Raw genomic sequence first — 20506 nt, forward strand, 5'->3', positions numbered from 1 at the left:
TTCTGTCTTTCTTCACTTTTACAAAAACTGGTCTGTTCCTAAGGATCAGCAACATAAATTGGAACACAAGCACCTACAGTATCATCCACTACCGTGGCCTCCTGCTCTGAGAGATGCAGAATGGGAGGTCTCTAAGAATAAGGACTGCTGTTTTCCACTACTATCTAATTTGTGTAAATCCCTATACACACTTAAACAGGAATAATTTTGTGGTTTTTTACATATTCTCAAGCACTGCAAGGAGCAAACATAAAGCATCCGCAGATAAAAGAATATAGATTAAGTAAATCTGACCAATTAATTCTGCACAAATCTCTTATCTTAGCAAATTCCAGAATTTATTGTAGTGGAAAATAATGTTAAAAAAAAAAGAAGCCCCCATTTTTTCCCCTTTATTTCTCATACTGAACACAATAGCTGAATAGCGTAAGAATAATGCAGAGGTAGAGCAGCCTTTCAGTGAGCTGCAACCTTACAGGACATAACAATGAAATTAATCTTTACTGAAAACCAGGATTTCCTGTACTTGGCTGCAGATCTTGGCCACTCTGTAGTGCTGGGAGATGAGGATTCCTCTTGTCAAGACACTTGAGGAACCAGCAGCCTCTGAAAAAATATGGGGAAAGTATGTGAGGATAAGGTATGACAATGTCTTCAGGCTGAGTAATTGAGTCAAGGAAGAGAAAGGATTAAGGTTATAAAATTGTACATACATAAATAAGAATTTTTAACTAATTATAGCATCCATTTTATATTCACATTTCTGGCTACAGACAGATAAATGTTCATTAAAATTCTATAGGCAACTATAGGAGGCTAAAATAGTCAGAGTTCTGCTCCTAAACAAAAATACATCCAACTAATACAGACAGAAGCTGAGAAAATAATTAAACTAGATCTAAAAGACTTTGAAGTCTATAAATCCATCTTGAGTCACTGTCATGGTATCCAGACTTGACTTTTGAGCTGTCCCTTCCATTCACTACAAGGGAGACTTTATGGATCACCGGACATGCAGTTCAGCCCAGGACAGGACTCTGAGGAAGAACAATTTTCAGCTCCAGTAACTACAAATGATGTCTGGGAAACACAAGCTGAGGTTACTGTTTAGCTCAAGTAGGCATGTAGAAAAATGTGTTGAGTAACTCTTGCATGAACACTGCTTTTCTGTTGTCAGTGCACTTCTGATGTTACCTCTACCAAAATTCCTGTGTCAAAACTGTAGCCTTATTCCAATAAACTTAGAGCTTCAAGTTCCCCTTCTTATTCATGAAGAAGATGATGATATCCTACAGGTACGTTTCTTCCTGAACAGCTTGACTGTGTTACTTGAGGGAACTTGTGTATGCAAACACCTTCCGTTCATTCTTTTCCCAATCTTTTATCTCCATATTCCATCAGATCTTCTTTCCTCTAATATGCTGCTGTGAACTCATAACGTTCTGACAGAAAAGACTTTCCTAGAAGTGCCTAGGCTGCAAGAACCTCCTGGGTTCTTTGGGAGTAAATCAGTAAAAGACAAAACACAGCCATGGTGATGTTTAGCCTTAACCAGAATCAACAGCCCTAAAACAAGGAGATCAATTGCCTATTAAAGGAAGAAGCCTCAGAAGGAGTGTTGGAACAGCACTATAAATAAGGACACATCCAAATTATCATAATACAATAAACAGAAAACAGATGCAGAAAGAAAAGCACAATCCTTCAGGAACACAGGCAGTTTTGTAGGACATTGTGAAATTTGATACCTACCTCAACCTGAGATTTCCAGTCTGTATTTCCTTCCCAAAAGGAAACAGTGGGGAGAGTAGAATGTGCCTGATGGATGTATCCAAGATACTGTGATCTCCCTTAAAGGGGCTTCTGTCAAATTCCTTCCTTACAGCTCTGCAGACATACTAAAAACAATGTTCAGTCCTATTTCTCCCCTTCTCCATTTAAACCCTTCAGCAAACTCAACTTCCTGAGTGGTTTGCAACACTTGCAGGGCAGGTTGCTCAGGGAGTTACCTTCAGTGGTTTAGCTCTCAATCCCTCTACTTACCTTCTCTTAAATACTGAGACCTTAACCTTCACCAGAACTCTCAAATCTCTTGAAATTTTCCCAGCTGTACAATGATTGTTGAAAATCCACATTACAGATTCAGAATGCTCCTAAGGTAATTCCTTTAATATTTCAAGATTCAAGTTATTCACTCTACCCAAACATTTCCTGTCAGCAGTTGCTGTTTAACGCACTGCCTTGCTACCAATTAAGTAGAATATATTTTACCAGCATAATGGATCACACTATTTCTTTTAGAACAGTTCTGTGCTGGAATAACTTTATGGGATATTTCCATTTTCCCAACATTATAAATATCTATTTTTAGAGCAAAAACGGTATGCCCTGCCATGGTTAATCTATTCCTTCCATATATACTCATAGTATTTTCTTTCCAATTACCATAACCCACAGAAGTAACTTCAAGTTTCCAAGTTCTCTACTTGCTAAAACACATACCAGTTTCAGCTTTACTTTCACTTGCCTTTTTGAGGGAAAGATATTTTAAATTAAATAATCTTCTCTTGTGATTTCTACACCATATTTGTATCTGTTTACAAACACCTACTGTTTAAAACTGCTGACTCAGGGAGTAATTGTTGGGAAAGGCAAACATCAGCTCAGAGAATTGCAAGCATTACACTTACATTCATTTTTATAAAATTACACCTTCAGCTGAGACCACATCATAAGTTTATATTCTCAGAGAAAAATGGGTTAACCAAGCCATTGGTGAAGTTTACATTCCCTCCATTCTTCATTTTGGAGCATCTTGCTGTCGCTCACTGCCACGTGATCCCATAAAATAAAGCTTTCTGCACTGCCAGGCATCTCTTATGCAATGCTTTCCCAGATAGTGCTCCCTCATCCAGTATCACTGCAGACCACGGAGGGGCATGGGGGTGTTTAAATGTTTGAGCTGCGGACTGGAGAGCAAAAAGTGTTGTTGTTCTTCATCTCCAGTAGGAGCAACTGTTCTGTGACTTTTTTGAAATATACTTTAAGGGTGCCACTTCACAAACAGAAAAAACCCCAAACCTGTGTGACTGACCATGCATTTTGAACTGAGTTATGATGTTAATGGACAGACTGCAATACTGCAAATCAACCACCGGTCCCCGGGTGGTAGGGATTTGCCAGGTATGAACCAACCACGACTCCTCTGGGCAACCTCTTCCTGCATCTCAACACCCTCACAGTAAAGAATTTCTTCCTTATACTGAATGTAAACCAACTCCCTCTATAAAATAATTTTCCCTTTTTCTATCACTATATGTCCTTATAAAAAAATTGTTTTTACAGCACCAAATATATGCAAATAGAAAAGCAATATACTTGGCATATTATCTAATCAAGAACTTTTGTTTTGCAGGTACAAATGCAACAATATCATTCTGTACAACACTGTATTAAAAATATCACAGAGTATTCAAAATAAATAAACCAAAAATAATCAGCTTGGACAGTGACATTTTGGCATATATTAGTTGTGATCTGCAAAGCATAAAACTTCTAGCCTCTGCATCTTGCCATGAAATGAATTTGCCCTGTGCAGATAACTGTTTTTTGTGACATAAACCAGCATATTACAGATTACTATAAAATAAAGTCTGTGGAAACAAATATGTGGTATTGCAATTAACCAGACAATTTATTATAAAATAGTCTGCAACACAGATAAGTAAAAAACACCTCTTCAAGACAACTCACTGAAACAAAAAAATAAATAATTTTATACAGAACATAGTTTAATGATTCCTCCATCAAGAAGATGGGAATCATGGAACATAGCCAAGTAAATTACTTCAAACAGCCTGTGAATTTACAAAAATAACCCCACAAACAAAAACCCAAACAAGAAGGTATTAACAAAACTGTCTGCTCTTTTTGTTTCTTCTAAGAAGCAAACACATAAAACTTCTGAGTGAACTTGCTTTTGGGCCAGTCTACCAAAATAAACTACAGAGAAGTCACCCAAAGACACAGTATTTATTTTCAAATGTGGGAAAATTCTAAATGAACTAAACCTCAATCAGTTAGTCCAGGATAGCTTTGAAATCTTGACAAAGAGATGGTTCTGTCACTGTCCGCAGTAGTGCCACAGTATCCTCTGGGACATTCCTGATTAGCCTCCTCTTACCTACCAAAATATCAAAAACAATTCATTACAACTGCAAATTACTATTAATTCTGGTTTAAGGAAAATGCTAATGAAGCAATGAAATCAGTACTAGCTAAAACCAACTAAAAAGATGAAACACCTGGAATATGAGGACAAAAAAAAAAAGGTCTAATAAAATATGCTACTGCTCTTCCACACATATATCAGGCTAATAAATAATAAAAAAAAAGTTCAAAATTGTATGTGAAAATATTAACAAAGAAAATCAAGGAGCAAATTTCTCCTACTTTCTGTTTTTATGACTTTTTTGTTCAGATTTGAGAACTTCATTAAATTTTGAAAAGCATAAGCCCATTTGTTAACAACTTTACCAATCAAATAAGGCCTTCTGTTAAATCATAGTTACTTTGAAAGACTGAATGTCCCATCAATAGAAATCCAGACAGTAAAAAGGACTTTTTACAGATTAGGAAGAACATGTAAAATCCTAGCAACAGTTCAAGTCCATCACTAAACAGAGTCAGCAAAATTATCAATGGTGCAGAAAGCCAGGAGTACTCAATAAACATTTGCCCTGTATCTGGAAAGGAGACAGATGATGTATTTATATCTTACCATGATAAGGAAAGACTCTTGCTCCTTTCCCTGCTGGTAATAACAGGAGGGATGTTAAACAATAACTGTGTTTTAAATACTTAACTCTGAAGAATGATGACAACTCATGACAAGTCCCTGATGTTGATATTTAATAGGTTTGGGAATAGTGGGAAGAACTTCCTCCCCAAAACCTATGAGCTTGATATCAATTCCCACAGAGACTAATGGGAAGGCATGTGCAGGGGCACAAGAGAAAACCATATTTATACCAATTCCTGTCAACAAAATGATCTTACAGATGTAATAGGATTTATACAGGCAATACAAATTCCAAAATGACAACAAAAATTGCAGCTGTTAAGTCAACACAGGCTTTTACTAGCCTTGTTTATCTCTGTGCTACAGATTACTACAGTCTATAGAGATACTGAGCTAACTTTACAGAATCCAACCTGAAAGTCAGTGACTTTCCTGTCATGACTACTGACATCCACACATGCTATTTGATTTCCAGGAAGACAAAACTTAAAATACCATCTTTAGAATTAGCTCTGATAGCTCTACATAATGTTTAGTTCTCTAAGTAACCTTCTCTACAAGATGATTCTTGATTGTTCTGATTACAATAACATTGCCCAGGACTAAGTCTGGTGCAGGGCAAACAAAACTAACTTGTAACTGCATAGAAAACTATCAATATCTCTGTAAATGGATTTTAGTGTATGCCCAAAGGATGGGGACACTTAGTATTGTACTGAATTCAGAAGAATATAAACCCTGTACAATCAGAAACTGAAAAACAGCCTTCATCCATGACCAGAGACCTTGGGGATACAGAGATAATGATGCCCACTCACACCAAGGGTATACATGTGACCTGTTACCACAAGGTATCTTTGTACAGCTCCACCAGTTACTGCATCTACCCTTGCTGCATCGGTGGAACAGGACTAGTGGAAGTGCAGGTAAGATTTCAGGTGGCTATAATCAAATGGAGAGATAGCACTTGAATTACTTGGACCCCAGTGATCTGTCATCCAATCACAGTGAAAGTTTCCATCTTGAAAGTTTCATAGTAAAATCACAGCCTGCTAATTGTTCAGGCAGCTGTTAAGCAAAGGTTTCTGAAGCCTTGATCTCTCCATAGTGTACTTGAAGTCTCAGATATTTCCAAAAGAAACTGGACTCTGTAGATAAAAAGAGTGGGCTGTCTTAACACTATGGATGTGAAGAACAGATTCTGCCTCAGAGAAGGTAACGTTTTTGAAGGAATAGCTGAAAAGTACTCTTTTCAAGGGAACATCACCACTGACTTTCTACAGACCCTTGGACTTTTCCTGCTCCATCTCCACAATACTCAGGAAATATGTTAATAGGCTTCCCCAGGAATTTAGGAAGAAGGATTATTCCCTTTCTCAAAGACAATTCTCACTGGCAGAGAAGCCTGCTGACAGGTGGTCAGCTTTCCCTTCCTGGATTAGAAACTGTGCACAGAGTTATGCCTGGACCACATGAAAGTTTCAGATCAGCATTGCAGTTAAGCAAGCAGCTCTATGGGTACAGCAGAAGGAACCTAGTGACAATTGCTATTCAAACTAGGAAAACTTCACCTCTACTTCCCAGCCAGTTTTCCCTGGCATCTGTGGCGGTGTGCCTTTGTGGACAGCAGAGACCACTTTTACGGCTGATGCGTGCAGCCACAGAAGGTGAGATTCTGTTGAGCAATAAAGCTGCCAGGAGCTGTGCCTCCACCCTGAATGTACTGTCAGAGTAAACAGCAAAGCATGCACAGAGAAGGATGAAGAAGGTTTGCCTTGGATTGTGGTCTGCCAGTCAAAGATCCCAAGAGCAAAACCGTCACCATTAGAGATGAAAACTCAAACGTGCCCTATACGGATCTTGGAGAAGTGAGGCAGCTCCCAGAGAAGCCACTGTCCTACTGGTTCTGTCTACTGCATTCTCTGCTTAGTTCTTCGGTCCCAGTCCTCTCCAAGTGAAGAAAGCAGCCTTGCCCTGGTTTCTCAGCAGCAGAGGGTGGTTTTGGTGTCACTGAGCAACTCAGAGAAAGGAGTTCCCCTGGGAAAGGCTGATGGAATTCTGCTCCATACAGAAAGTCCATAGCGCTCAAGGATGTGGCAGACAAAACCCCAACCATCAGTTTGTTTCTCTTAACAGTGTAAATGTTGTCTTGGTACACACTCTGCACTTAGGCCTTGCTGCAAGCCTTCAATATGGGAAGGAAATGCTTCCTTCCAAAAGAAGAGCTGGTTTTTTTTGGGGGCACTGGACTTCAGTGCAGCTATCAAAGGAAGTTTATGATATATTTCAAATCAAATAGGTGTTACCCTAGAATGAGACCCAAGATTTTCTTGGTCCTATATAACAAAACTGCCTAAGCAATGAGCCCTTCAGAGTGCAAATTACAGTCAGCATCCACAGTCTGGACATCACTACAGCTAAATTCATCAACAGTACTGGCTGCTTCAGGAAAACCTCTTGCTGTCCACTTTTAATATCTTAAAACTGAAAATTCTGTTATTTATGGGGCTGGCCTGCAAACAGACTGCACAACTGTTTAAGGAAAGAGCTGCCCAGGGACACAGCTTATTTCACCAAATGAAAATGTCAGAGATACACCAACACCACAACTCTACACAAATACACATGCAGTGGAGCCAGTGCTTCTGTTTCCAAGTGACCCTGGTGACACTTTTTTGGGTAGGAGTCTAAATAGTGGGAGGAGCTTATTTAGTTGCCAGTTAATCTACATTTTTTTAAAATAGAAGCTTGAACACTTGTATTTCATTTAGTTAAACCTGCTGAGAATACCTACATGATTAACACAGTCTCATTAAGCTTTCTGAACTGTACAAGCTTACTGAGTGCCAAGCATCAACTGTCCTGTGAAAATAAGGCTCTAGAAAATGCAGTACTGAAAAACATTTTAATCTGCCTACTTACACTTAGTAAATTTGAATAAAATCAGTAAGATCGTTAATGTACATCTGAGAAAAATATTATAGGATTAGAAAACTTTAAAAATCCATTAGTTTTTAAGTTTTATTACAATTAACATAGACAAAACTGTAAAAATAGCTACATACTTACAGACTTTTAAGGGTTTAAGCAGACATTCGTAAAAAGCTTTGTGATTTGACAGTTTGACAATGAAGGCATGGTAGCAGAGCCATTCTGCTACCTGAATAGGGAATATGCCAGATACATCTTTGTTACCTTCGGCAATCCCTAGAGATAGAAAAGGAGAATAATATAACTGAAAATGATGAGCATTAAGAAGTATGTCTAGTCTCTCCTCTCTTTATATAAAATCACCCCAGGATTTTTTACTAGAAAACTGTATAGTCAGTGAAGCCCTGCACATTAGCAGAAAACTAAAAACGAGTGCCTGAAACACAATCTTCAAAAAAACTGAATTTAAGAAGAAAAATGCACTGTGATTCTCATCATACACTTCACAATACTCATTCCTGATCTTTATCCCAAAATTACACCATCGGACTGCATAGTCAAGACATTCCATTTGTCCAAAAAAACCCCAAACAAATCGAAACCCACTACTTCATTCCCATTAACACCCTATACCTGCATTTAATGTTTTCAGGATAGCATAGCAGCATGATGCAGTCTGAGAAACAATCCTTAGGAAGAAACGAGGATTTTTTCTAACTTGCTGCTTGAATGGAAATTGAATAACACAGGCATGGAACCTGTTCACAAAAACAGCCTATTTAATCAAAAGTCATTTACAATTTCAAGTGAAACTATGACTACATAGCTTAGGCACCATACAACATCTAAAAGCACACAACAGTCTTTAGCTGTATTAACACTTACTTCATGACACCTCTCCCATATATACACAATCCTGGAATGTCAGACATAGATAACATTTATTTCTAAGTTTTATAATGAAAGTAGATCTCTAAGCCATCTGCCTTGGTAACAGACTTCTCCTCTGAGGACATTTAAAATTTAAAAAAATTAAACTACCCATCGTCACCAATTCCATATCACAGACCATGACACCAGAGAACACCCACATGAGAGAGCAGGAGAGGAAGGAAAAACAAAGCAAAACCCCACAATAAATTCTGTTCAGGTATTCAGGAAAATAAACTTCCAAATGATTCCGCAGACCAAGACACTCACTCCTTTGCCTATCTCTATTGAAGTTATTTGTACTTTATAACACCTAACACCTGTTTGAAATTATTTTCAAACTGCTGACTTTTTTACCTTCAGACTCTGGCATTACAATCCTGCTTATGATGAATATAGCCAATTACAATGTTTATTTTTAATTAATCAACAATGTACATACTTGTTTATTAAATTAACCCAGCATATTGCAATCACTTAAAAAAACCTGTGACATTTTCAGTATTTCAGGGGTACACCCTAGTACCATGCTGCATCACAGGTCTTTGGCTGAATTAACCGGACAGTTATCACGGTGGACAGTCTTTTAATTATAAAGGCCACTGTTATAGTGTTAACATAAAACCAAACAGAAGTCACTAAGTGAACATCTCTATCAGAGAAAAATCTTACATCACCCACAACACCAAAGTTTAAAAGCTGGACACATGAGTGCTGTAATAAACAAACACAATTACACTTCTTGGACAAAGAATACAGCTTGAATGTAGACCAAGATGAATTTAAGAACAGAACCAAAATGTCCCTTCTTAACGAGTGTGAGCAGAGCAACATTTGATTTTTGTGAAGAGAACTTCTTGCACATTTTCTGTGTTAAAACAATAAAAACCCAATTACTTGCTGCTGCAAATCATTCAAAGTTTTCAATGTACATAGCTTAGTATTTTCTTCAAACTTGCTTATCAGTTTTGATTTCTTTCCCTTATCTTTGTAAATATAAACTGGCTAATATTTAACTGATCTAAATATAAAATGGTTAATAAGGCTTCTTATCATACTCCTGAAACAAAACAGACTAGTTATCTTGAGGTCAGCTGTCAAAACCAAGACACTAAGAATCCATTTGGTGAAGTATCACTTAAACACACACATGAAATATATTCTTGTATCCTAAACCTAATAGTATTACTTAAGCACAGTGCTGAAACTTGACCTACTACTGACATTTATTACTGTACACATTGTACAGAAATATATAAATGCTTCACACTTATATGGCACACTTTTTTCTAATTCATAGCTCCTCCACGTGTTAAGAAAAAGTAATGAAATATTGACACTTCAGAAGACAGTGACCTACCTGTAAGCCTGGAGTAAAAATATCTTGTAGATGTTAATGAGAACTGTTCTAAGGCTGTTGATCTAACAGAATAGAAACAGAGCTATAAGAATATTTTAGTGTCATAACAGGATTTGTTGAAGATCTAGACAAAAACCATTTTATGCTAAACTTCAAAGATTTCTTTTATATAACTAAGTTAACAATGTTGTGAAGGATCACTTCTGGAACCCTACATTTTATCTGATGTCAACATTTACAGATTATACGGACTTCCTCTCAAAAAATAAACTTTTATGTTAGAACTCAAAGCCGTTTTAATGCTCATCACTAATCACAATATTGCCAAACATCCATTTTCATATTCCCACCTGTAAATCAAGAAATAAACTATGACATTTCAGTTTGAGGACTGCACTCAGTTTGTATTTCATGTTTTTCCCAGCTGTTACATTTGAATTGAAGGAAAGACTTGATCTGATAGAAGTACAGGTGTAACTAGGAAAAAAAAGTAAAAAAAGTAGTTAAACTCCATGGGCTAATAGACTAAATTAAATTCTGAAAAGAAAGCCTCATTTAACTTCCCATTTTACAGAGATTTCCTGCTAATCAATGAGCCAGTAGCTAAAAGATGACCATAATTAAATTCAGTGTTGAAGGAGACTAGGCCCTGTGGAATTAAGGGTATTAGCAAAGGGCTGACTTCAATGCCTCAGGGCTGAAAAATTCACTCTGCTAAAAACGGTGAATCAATAACCTTAGAAATAAACTAAATGTATTTCTTAAACACACTGTCTAGCCAGAACACTATTAATTACCCCAGTGACAATCATCTTCTCTGTATCTATGATCCATGCAAGGCAGGAGCTTAGGCTTGAAGCCACCTTAGTTACTGGAACAACCCTGATTGCTCAAGATACTTAAGCTTATAAAGCTTAGCAAAGCCTTGAAACAAATACTGTGGTGGGCTTGGCAGTGCTGGGTTAATGGCTGGACTTGATCTTAAAGGTCTTTTCCAAAATAAACAATTCTATGGTTTTATGATTCTGATTGATGTCTCCCAACCCTGCAGCATCAATACCCTTTTCAACATAAACTGTTTTTTCAAGAACTCAGCTAGTGAATAAATCTCTGACTGCTGAATAAATTCTGAAAATGACCAAACTTTTCTGTTTAGGAAGACTACTCAGGAACTTTGCTATCAGTGGAAAACCTCCTCCTTATGTTCCACTTAAATGCTTAAGGGCTGTTTATATTAAAAATGGTCAATAATGAAGCTAATGGAACAATATTATCCTTGAGTTTAAACAGCTCTTTCTTTTCCATCTTTAGCAAATGTCTAATGCCATCTCTAGTAGTCCATGTAAAAGGTCAACAGAACCTTTCAGTAGGATACATTATCCTGTCCTGAGTTTTATGCCATTTCAGACTGTTTTGTGTAAATGGTCAAGGTTGCTAGTTTAAAGAGAAGTTCTTTTCCCCCACACATTCTTTCCCATCTGAAGTGTACCAGAGGAAACACCTCTGATGTTAAAAAGATTGTTTGTCCCTTTTGTCTATACCAAATTAATCCAAATCTGTTTTGCAATCAATTCAACTACATCATTCCCAAGGTACCCTTGTGCTTCTCCCACTATGTATGAGACACTGTAAAGCTGAGCCTGGAGTGTACAACTCTATTTACCTGGAGTAATCGCAGTAAACCTCGAGTGTTTTTATATCTAGTAACAAACCACACCACGGGATCAAACGACAATCTGGCAGCTGTTTAAATTTGGAACATCCTGGGATATCATCAACAGGAAAATTCACCACTGTCTTATTTGGGTTTATTAAAAGGCCGTACTCAGGAATACCTGTTGCTAGAGTCCTAAAACAAATATAAACAGTTAGGCTAAGCCCCCCCCAGCAAAGCAGACAAAAACTGGCACCATGCTGCAAGACATCAGATCTTGAACAAAAGGGCAGAAAACAAAGAATAAAGGGAACCACAGCCAACTCTTCAGGTTAAGGAACACAGCTAGAAATAAAGTGAAGACATTAGAGGTAAATAAATACATTAAATAAATAAACTTGAGGATAATGGAGAAAAAAATTTACAGATTAATGCAAATTAAGCACATCAGCCATGTAACACTTGAGATAAGATTTATGAACCACAGAAACCTCTGAAATAAAAATCATTCAAAAAAGACAGATGACAAGTCATTGTTTTTGGAAGTTAACAAAACCAAGAAGACACCATATAACAAGAATCTCAGTTATCTGATGAAATGTTTTGAACTTTGATGGGAACATTTTCCCTAAGAATGTTTTCACTGCCAGAATGCCTGCTGATTACCTGCTACATACTGGATCAGCAGTGTCATGGACAAGAAGCAGTCTTGTCCTACTTGACAACATACTTATGCGCAAGCTTCATCCTTTTAAAGAGAGGAAGAGGTAGGCTCTTCTTCTTGGGGAGTCATAGTTGTAATGCTGTCTCCTCAAAACTAATTTACTGAGTCCCCCAGCTCAAATACTACATTAGGAAAAACTGACATTACTCTATTTGTGGCAGAGAGATCATAGGATCTGATCCGTAAACAGTTCTGGAAATCTCTCACAGAAAAGCTACTTCTCTACAGAAAATCAACACAGGTGGTACAGAAGTTGGTGTAGAATAAACATGCAGACAACTTTAAAGGGTAAGCAGGACAATATCTTCACTGCTACTCAAGTGACATTGTGCTGAACAGATTTTTTTAAGAGATTAAAGCTTGAGGCCCCTCACTGTTAGTTTGATTTATCGTTTCCAGAACTGTAAACCCACAGATCCCTACATATTTCTTCCTGTTCTGGTAAGGAAATGGGGACAAATGAATTCTTCAAAATACACTATCCACTATTTCATACAATTTATACTTCAAACTGTACTTAATTAATTGTTCCATCACCTTTCAGGTTCACAACAGTGCAGCATCTTTCTTACTATTGAAAAGCATGATACAACTGACTACACTGTAGATACTAAGCTTTTTTTCCTTTAAATTGATTTTGGCATCAGCAGAACTCCTCTACGACTGACTGTACACTCCCTATCCGCAGTGATCAGGAGCTTTTGGGATTCAATTTTTAAAGAAAAGGTAGTACTGAAGCACAGTAAAGAATAAGTGTTTTAAAACTTCCATGTGAACTGCATACTACCATGCTATTGGTATCTTTGATACTCATCATGGAATGTTAATTATCAGAAAATTCTTAGCAATACTGGATCAGACCAGAGCTGCATTCTTTCTCAGAATGGGAACAGAAAGCAGCAGCATGAGTGCCCAATAAAAACATTTTGAGAATGTAAATAAGACATCTTAAAAATTTAAGGGAAAATGGTTTTAAAAGACAACTGTCAGCTGCTTTGTTCGGCTGCAATACTAATTTTTGCTTGAAGCTCCACCAAGGTTAGTGGGCAGGTCCCTAATACAAACTTAAGCAGGAATTGCCTACCATGTGAACTGCAACAAATTCTTAACTGGCTATCAAGAATGCAGTTTTAGGATTCTTCCCAAGCACAGGCTACTACCAAGGCCTCCAAAACAGCCCTTGACTGTTAACTTTTAAATACACTTATGTGCATAAAGATGAAAAAGAATTACATAAAAGGTAATAATGCTTACTACTTTGAAGACTATGTCTCTGATAGCATACCTTACAAAAGTTCTTGCCTTCATTAAATGTGGTGTAAGCAGCAAAAAATCATCAATGAGACGTATTAGGACTCTATAACCAAGAAGAAACCGATTTTTTAATACATAATCCTTTCAAAGCTTTTTCATACACTTCAGAGCAACAAGGTGCCTGCCTATTTTAATTCACAAGATGGTAGAGGCTGATACAAACTCCAAATTGAGACTCATGAAGAAATTCTCAATTTTGCTTCTTTCTTAAACATAAATGAAAAAAATAAATAAAAAAGCAATGAGACTGGCTAGATGAAAAATGAAGGAATTTACAACATACAAACTATTCCCCTGGATCCAGTGTTTTCCTGGATACACTTTTCCAAGGGAGAATATGCAGTATCTTTCTCTACAAGACAAGGAAAAGAGGTGCCAGACCAGGTAGACAAGTAGATTCTTGATGGTTTCCAACTCTGTCTTTGTTTACCATGTAATAAGCTGTTTATGAAGCTATCACTTCATGTAAAACAGAATTCCATCTACCACTGTAAAGGCTGAAATTTTCCAACAGAATTCAGACCCCAAGCATGCCCATATTTTTCTGGTAAATCCTGCCTAGCAGATCACAGAGAAGTAACTCTGAAGATGATGATGTACAGTCTCATCTTCAAAGCAAGCACACTGCCATCACTGTGATCAGATCAGTAGCAGCTTGGACCAGCCAAGTCAAAAACCACCTTATTCTTCGGACTTAAAGGACAAATTAAATTATCAAGATCATTCAACAGACACATAAGCAACATTCTAAAATCTGCTGTACATAAAGGCAGCTGTTACATTAACGAGTGCATTCTTCTGAATCAGTTTCATAATTTCTGTTTCGTAAACAACACCCTTTGAAAGCAACAGACAGCTTTTCAGACTCACATCAGAGCATCCTCAAGCCTGTGAGAACTACTGCTTTTGTAGAGAAATGTTTAAAATTCTGACACCCAGCAAGCCTCCCAAGAAGAAACACCAGTGAGATGCACTTATCTGGAGTATTCCCACAGTTCTTTTTCATTTTTGGGAGGAGGAATTCACAGCAATGAAGGGAGATGTCTGAACACAAACAAGTTTCAGGGTCCAGCTCATGACTAAATACCCTAATCCAGAATTCTGTTTGGGATCTGTTCATACAAAGGTAATAGGAACCTCAAAATTTTTACAGCTAATAAAGAGTTAAAACTTTAAGCAGGCTAGCTTTCTGCCAAGCTCCTAAGGAACAAGCACACGCAGGGCACAAAGACTGAGAAGATTTACCAAAATCACACCCTGTTTCAAACAAGAACCAACATACCCCATAAAAAATCTACTATAAAGCTCTGACCTTGATAAAATGTTAAGATTTACTGACAGTGGATTGGAACGCCCTCAGGCAGAAGCCAGGAGTATCAGAAAGTCTGTAACAAACATCTCATCTTGTCTGAAGTGAAAAGACACAGATGATGTGGGAATGAGGTATAGCCATCAACTTCTCACAAGTACAAGAGCAGCTAGAGATGCTGTAAGAAGCCTTACAAAGTACAGTGCTCTTTCTAAGAATAAATCTCCAACCAAAGATATAGGACAGCTTTTCTGCATTTTCTTCTCAATCTTGTAATAGGGAAATTCTCCCAAAAAAAACAACCACAATTTCACTGAAGCTGCAAAGATGTTTGTGCACCACACTCCTAATGAAGTTGGAAATCCTTGAAATTCAAAACTAAATGTCAGAGAAAATGACTAACATATATATTACATACTATGAATTACTGTAACAGAGCAAAGCATCCTTACCCATCCTTCTGTATTCCAGAGAGCAACCTGTTTTCCATATCTCCATAGAATAAGCTGCAAAGTAAGCTTGACAAAATGGAGCCCTGTGGAATTCCACAGCACTGTAAGTAGAACCTTCCAAAGAATAAAAGAAAACAAAAAAATCAAAACATGCAACAAGATTGCAATAGCTGTTAAGTATTTTTTTTCCAAGTATAACGTAAGAAATATAGTATATGTTTGCCAGTTAGCCTTATTTAATTTTTTTTCTTTTAAGAATCTACATAGAGATTTAGAAGTTTTAACTTTTAACAGTGAAAAAAACCCCACTAATAAACACATTCCTTTCACATTAACAAATTCCAGGAGACAACTGCTGTTAAATGAAAGAAACTGTATAAGTGATCGCAAACCACAAGGCCTCCTCCTGCTACAGACACATCCCTCATTTAAGTTTCTTAATTCTTCATGTTACATCTTAATGTGACAGCTTCAAGAGAAGTGTTCTTCACACAAAACAAAGTGCACTGGAAGAATTTTCTATGCTGGTATGAAACAAATGGGTACAGCTCACAAAACCCAAGGGACTTACTTTCACAACACTTCTTTGAAGCAGTGAGTTACTATAATGTCCATTTCACTGTTATTACATGAATGACTTGGTGAAGCTGAAGAGAATAAATTCAGACCACATACTACTTTTGAGGACTGATCCTACCTGTATTTTCAGTCAGCTGAAAATACTCCTTGCAGTAATTTTATTTTGTATACAGACTTTTGTATGAAATGGTATTAAAAGATTCCTTGGAGGTCCCCAGCTCAATAATCAGCATTTTTCTCAAAACATCAAGTTAATGTTGACCGTGTTTTTTTTAATGAGAAAAAGGGTCTATTTATTTACTGAATATATGAGTTGTTTTTTTTTGGACAAACAAGAACAAGCTACTTAAAAGGGGTAAGTTCATTTCATGACAAACATTTTTTCAGTCAAGCTGTGAATGAATTTGAAAGTGTGAAGCTGGTTTTGTCAGGGTGTACTTTCTCTGAAACCATTAAAATTCCATAAAATATACTATAATATATACTATTCCAAAAAATATACTAACATTGGTTAGTCATTATTAAAGTATGCCACAAGAGCATTCTTATGATACTGCCAAAGGCAGCGTAAGGAATGCTAGGAGAAAATATAAACATGCTTCTATGTGACTCCTTGAGAGCATTTCTCACTCTCCCTCAATCCTCTGAGATTCTAAAATAAGTATTCTAAAACAAAGGCATTTTTTCCAGAGCAAGAAGCTATTCATTCTAATATAAATCACTCCGAATTTACATATAACAATCATGTAATTATTTCCTTTCTTAAACATGGTACACATTTGCCACCTAGAGGCAAAATGTAAGTACCAAGTCAGTATCTCTACTAACACAAGACGGAATCTGCATTACTACGTTCTGTAACATCTGATTCTTAATTGTGGAGTTGCCAGTAATTTAAATTTCTGTTGCTACTGCCTTTTATTTTTATTGCAACTTGCCAAATAGAAAAACCATTGCACTACAGGGAAATGACTAACAAGACTTTTGCATAATTTCTTGGATGTTACTCTTGCTTTTGCTCACCACAACAGATCCCACCATTTTAAAGTACATTCCCTTAGAATTACATTTGCAGTTTTAAAGGAAGGTTTTTCCATATTCTATGGAATAATGCATTGTAAATAGTTAGCATCATCCAGGTAGGGAAGAGAAATATTATTTAAAATAAAGTTGACTCCACACTCTTCATGCTTTTTTGGAGCTTAAACTGATACATAAATTTCTCATTAATATGAAATAAAAGATCTTTAAAAGACACCTATCAAAAGTCCCCAGAGTCAATTAAAGAAAATAAACAAACAAACCAAGCATGCCATACAACAAGAAACTAATTTCTTTTTTACCTGTTCCTAATCTTCAGGATGCTGTTATGTATCATTTGAAGAAAAAAATTAAACAGGCTGGAACTTGTCTCATGGAAAGTTAAGCTCTAGAAATGTGACAAAACAAAACAAGATTTGAAATGAAAAGTAAACTGTAACTTTGAAGTTTAAATCTTTAAAAAAGTAGACTGCAGTAGCTCAAACCCCCATGTGAAAAGATAAAACCTAAACCCAAGATCTGAACATACATACCAAAAAAATGCTCACATCAGGCAAGTTAATTTTTGTTGGATGTCAGGGGTTTTTTTGTTTTGTGGAATCAAATATAACATCTAAACCCACTGTTTAAAGTGCTGACATAATATATTGGATTATTACAAGGTGTAATTGCTCTTTTGGCCACTTTCTATCCTGTAGGACAATTTCTGTACATCATGATCTTTATGATTTACAAAGTCTTGATACATACACTTGCCCGTTCTGCTGAAAAACACACACTTCTCCAGGTATTACCAACACTTCCATGCATTGCTGTGTACCCACTATTTAAGGAGCATCTTGTTAAAAATTGCAAGATAAAAAATCCATTTACAGCAATTTAAATACCCTTAACAATGACTTAATTCAAATGAAAATAAAATTACTTACTAATTGCATAGATTAGACAAATTGCAAACAAATGCATCCATCTTTTGATAGAGCCAAGCAAGATCACGATTACTTGCATTGAAAAGATAATGTGATGTACCAGTGGTACAGACACTCACCCTGACATGACACTTTTCTCAAAATACTTTGTTCTTTTAAGATAATGACACACAAACTATTTTCAAATGTAAAATATTTTTAAATAAAATGCTGCTGTTCATGCAATATCTAGCACAGTTCCCTAAATCAGTTTGAAAAAAGTAACAAAATGTACTTATACATCAGAGAGCCAGCTAGTTTCTATTTTCATCCAGGTACTCATTAAAATTTTTATTTTTGTAGGATCCTGGAACTGTACACCAGCCACACCATATATTCTACTCCTACGTCCACAGATCCCCAAGATAATTTCACTTATATGTTAGAAATCAGCTTTTGCCAACCTTGTAATTTTCCAGTGAAAAATGCCAGTGGAAGTGCCAGATTTAGAGAAGAAAAATTTAAAGAAGAATTACCTGTCTGCTCATTTGATGTTCAGGAAATCTTGTAGGTTGTTATTATGGAATACCATGATTCCAAGCAAGGAAATGCATGAAGAAACTGTCTGAGCCTATCACCTACTCCTATGCCTTTGTAATGCTCCTTGCACAAAACAAAGTCTTGAGAACAAGCACTTGTATCACAAGAATTAAAACAGAAGGAGGCTTGCTTCTTGCAACAAAGCATCAGTAGGAGTAAATTTAAAATACATGTAATTTTTAACCATACTTTAATTCACTGGAAACAAGAAATCTCTTTAAACAAAAGAGTTGATCTTGTTTGTGTTGCACTTAACTCCCCTAAAGAACAGTTCATTCTCATCAACCTTGACAGGTAATCCTTAAAATCAGCCTTTTTATTTTTAATTTGGCATAAAATAAGATCTTAAAACAAAACAAAAAAAGCTGTGCAGTTTGCTGATCAAGATGCCACATCCTTAACTACTTGACTTATAACACATTTTGCTTGTTTTTACTTCCATATATTTTGGAGATAGGAAGTGTTGACACCCGCTTTTACTAGACAGTTAATTTCTCACTTGAGGACTGTTGCAAGAAACAATGGAATTAGGAAAGGGAGAAGAAAAATGGTTAAAATAAAAGTCTGATAAAATAATGAGAAAATCTGGAAAAAACTCTAGAAGGACTTTTTGTCAGATTTCCTGCCTGGTGCACTCCTCCCACTGAACACTCAGAGCCTGTTAGAAACATTAAAGAAGAGAAGACAAAAGTGTTTCTACAGAACTTGCTGGTTTATTAGATGAGAAGTAATGTCACCACATAATATGCACATACAAGTGAAAATCCCAATCTTCCTCTAATTCTTCTGTAGCTTTCTTTTTCAATTGAAAAGAAGCCTCACAATACTTACCTGTTCAACTACTATTGCATTCTGCAATGAGACACTCTCCTGAAGCTGGGACACAAACTGCTTCATGTCTGGCATAAAGTCCTTGAAGGTAGAAACCTGTATAATTGTTTAAATTGTAAAGAAACAAATGATAAAAGCAATAGAAAATGCAGTAACTAACTTTTGTATGCTGTGGAGGCCAAAGGACCAGCCTTATTGTATTGTTTTAATCCAACAGTTTTTCTTCCACTAAAATGAAGTATCTCACCCACAAATCTCTATTTCCACAATACATTTATCTTTATTTTTACTAATAGTGAGTAAAAACTTTAAAGGGTATGGACTAAAACCAAGCTTTTCTACCCCAGGAAAATATCTAACAGTATTAAAAAAGGGGTTACTAAGTACTTAACCAATTCAAATTGTGACTAAAGAAAGCTGTAGAGGAAAGCTTTTCCTTGGACCAAAGATTTGTTTACAACAGCAAACAGAAGAAATCAGGAAGTCATACATGTCTCTTATAGAGCCTCCTGGCTCTTCCACTTGGGGTTATCATAATCACAGCATAGCGCCGTATGCAGTACACGGTTCTCTTCTCAGGCTTCAGGACCCGCGAAATCACTTCCACAAGTTTATTGTGAGGGATGGTATCATAAGCCCTGGACACATCAGCCTGAAATAGAAGAAATATCTTCCACTACATATGCAGAAGTATCACTGTAAACATTGTGGTAGTATAGAAGTATTGCTGTAGTACCTAAGCAAGGCTGAAGGATAGATCACATGGGAGTAAAATTATTGCATCATTCAGGCCAAATTAGTGACAAAATAAAAACTCACTGCTTATCTGAAAAACCTTTCCCCGCTCATCAAGTATTCCCTTAGAAAGCAATATCCAAATCATCAGTTTTAACACAATTCTTAACAGAAGATTATACTATATACCACCTTAAATCTAACACTGAACCCTCCATCATTTAAGTTAATAGTTGATATTTTAATGTTTAAATACTTTAAGAAACCTTCCTCACCATATGGCCATGGAGACATTTTAGACTTTTGGAAAGCTGCAAACCTATATATTTTACCTTTC

At 36.4% G+C, this 20506-nt stretch overlaps 1 protein-coding gene across 5 annotated transcripts in view; it reads right to left on the minus strand.

Annotated features, from left to right (window-relative positions):
- Window positions 1-347: 347 nt before the first annotated feature.
- The window catches only part of TERT (telomerase reverse transcriptase), a 33943-nt gene continuing 13784 nt past the window's right edge, over window positions 348-20506 (minus strand). Inside the window, exons 6-18 of one of the 5 annotated variants that reach the window (XM_015618602.3) lie at window positions 19925-20086; window positions 19435-19530; window positions 17398-17483; window positions 15476-15589; window positions 13686-13757; window positions 11686-11871; window positions 10373-10499; window positions 10023-10084; window positions 8366-8490; window positions 7871-8008; window positions 2044-4183; window positions 1753-1898; window positions 348-606 (exon numbers count right to left, since the gene is read on the minus strand). In XM_015618602.3, coding sequence (XP_015474088.1) covers window positions 4080-4183; window positions 7871-8008; window positions 8366-8490; window positions 10023-10084; window positions 10373-10499; window positions 11686-11871; window positions 13686-13757; window positions 15476-15589; window positions 17398-17483; window positions 19435-19530; window positions 19925-20086 — 1272 coding nt within the window. In that variant the 3' untranslated portion in view covers window positions 348-606; window positions 1753-1898; window positions 2044-4079. Of the gene's footprint in view, window positions 607-1752; window positions 1899-2043; window positions 4184-7870; window positions 8009-8339; window positions 10085-10372; window positions 10500-11685; window positions 11872-13685; window positions 13758-15475; window positions 15590-17397; window positions 17484-19434; window positions 19531-19924; window positions 20087-20506 lie in introns of those variants that run through there. The other 4 variants (XM_015618603.2, XM_015618606.1, XM_015618604.1 and 1 more) reach the window with 4 other exon arrangements.

This window comes from Parus major, chromosome 2 (assembly GCF_001522545.3).
Source record: "Parus major isolate Abel chromosome 2, Parus_major1.1, whole genome shotgun sequence".
Classification (NCBI taxonomy): Eukaryota; Metazoa; Chordata; class Aves; order Passeriformes; family Paridae; genus Parus; species Parus major.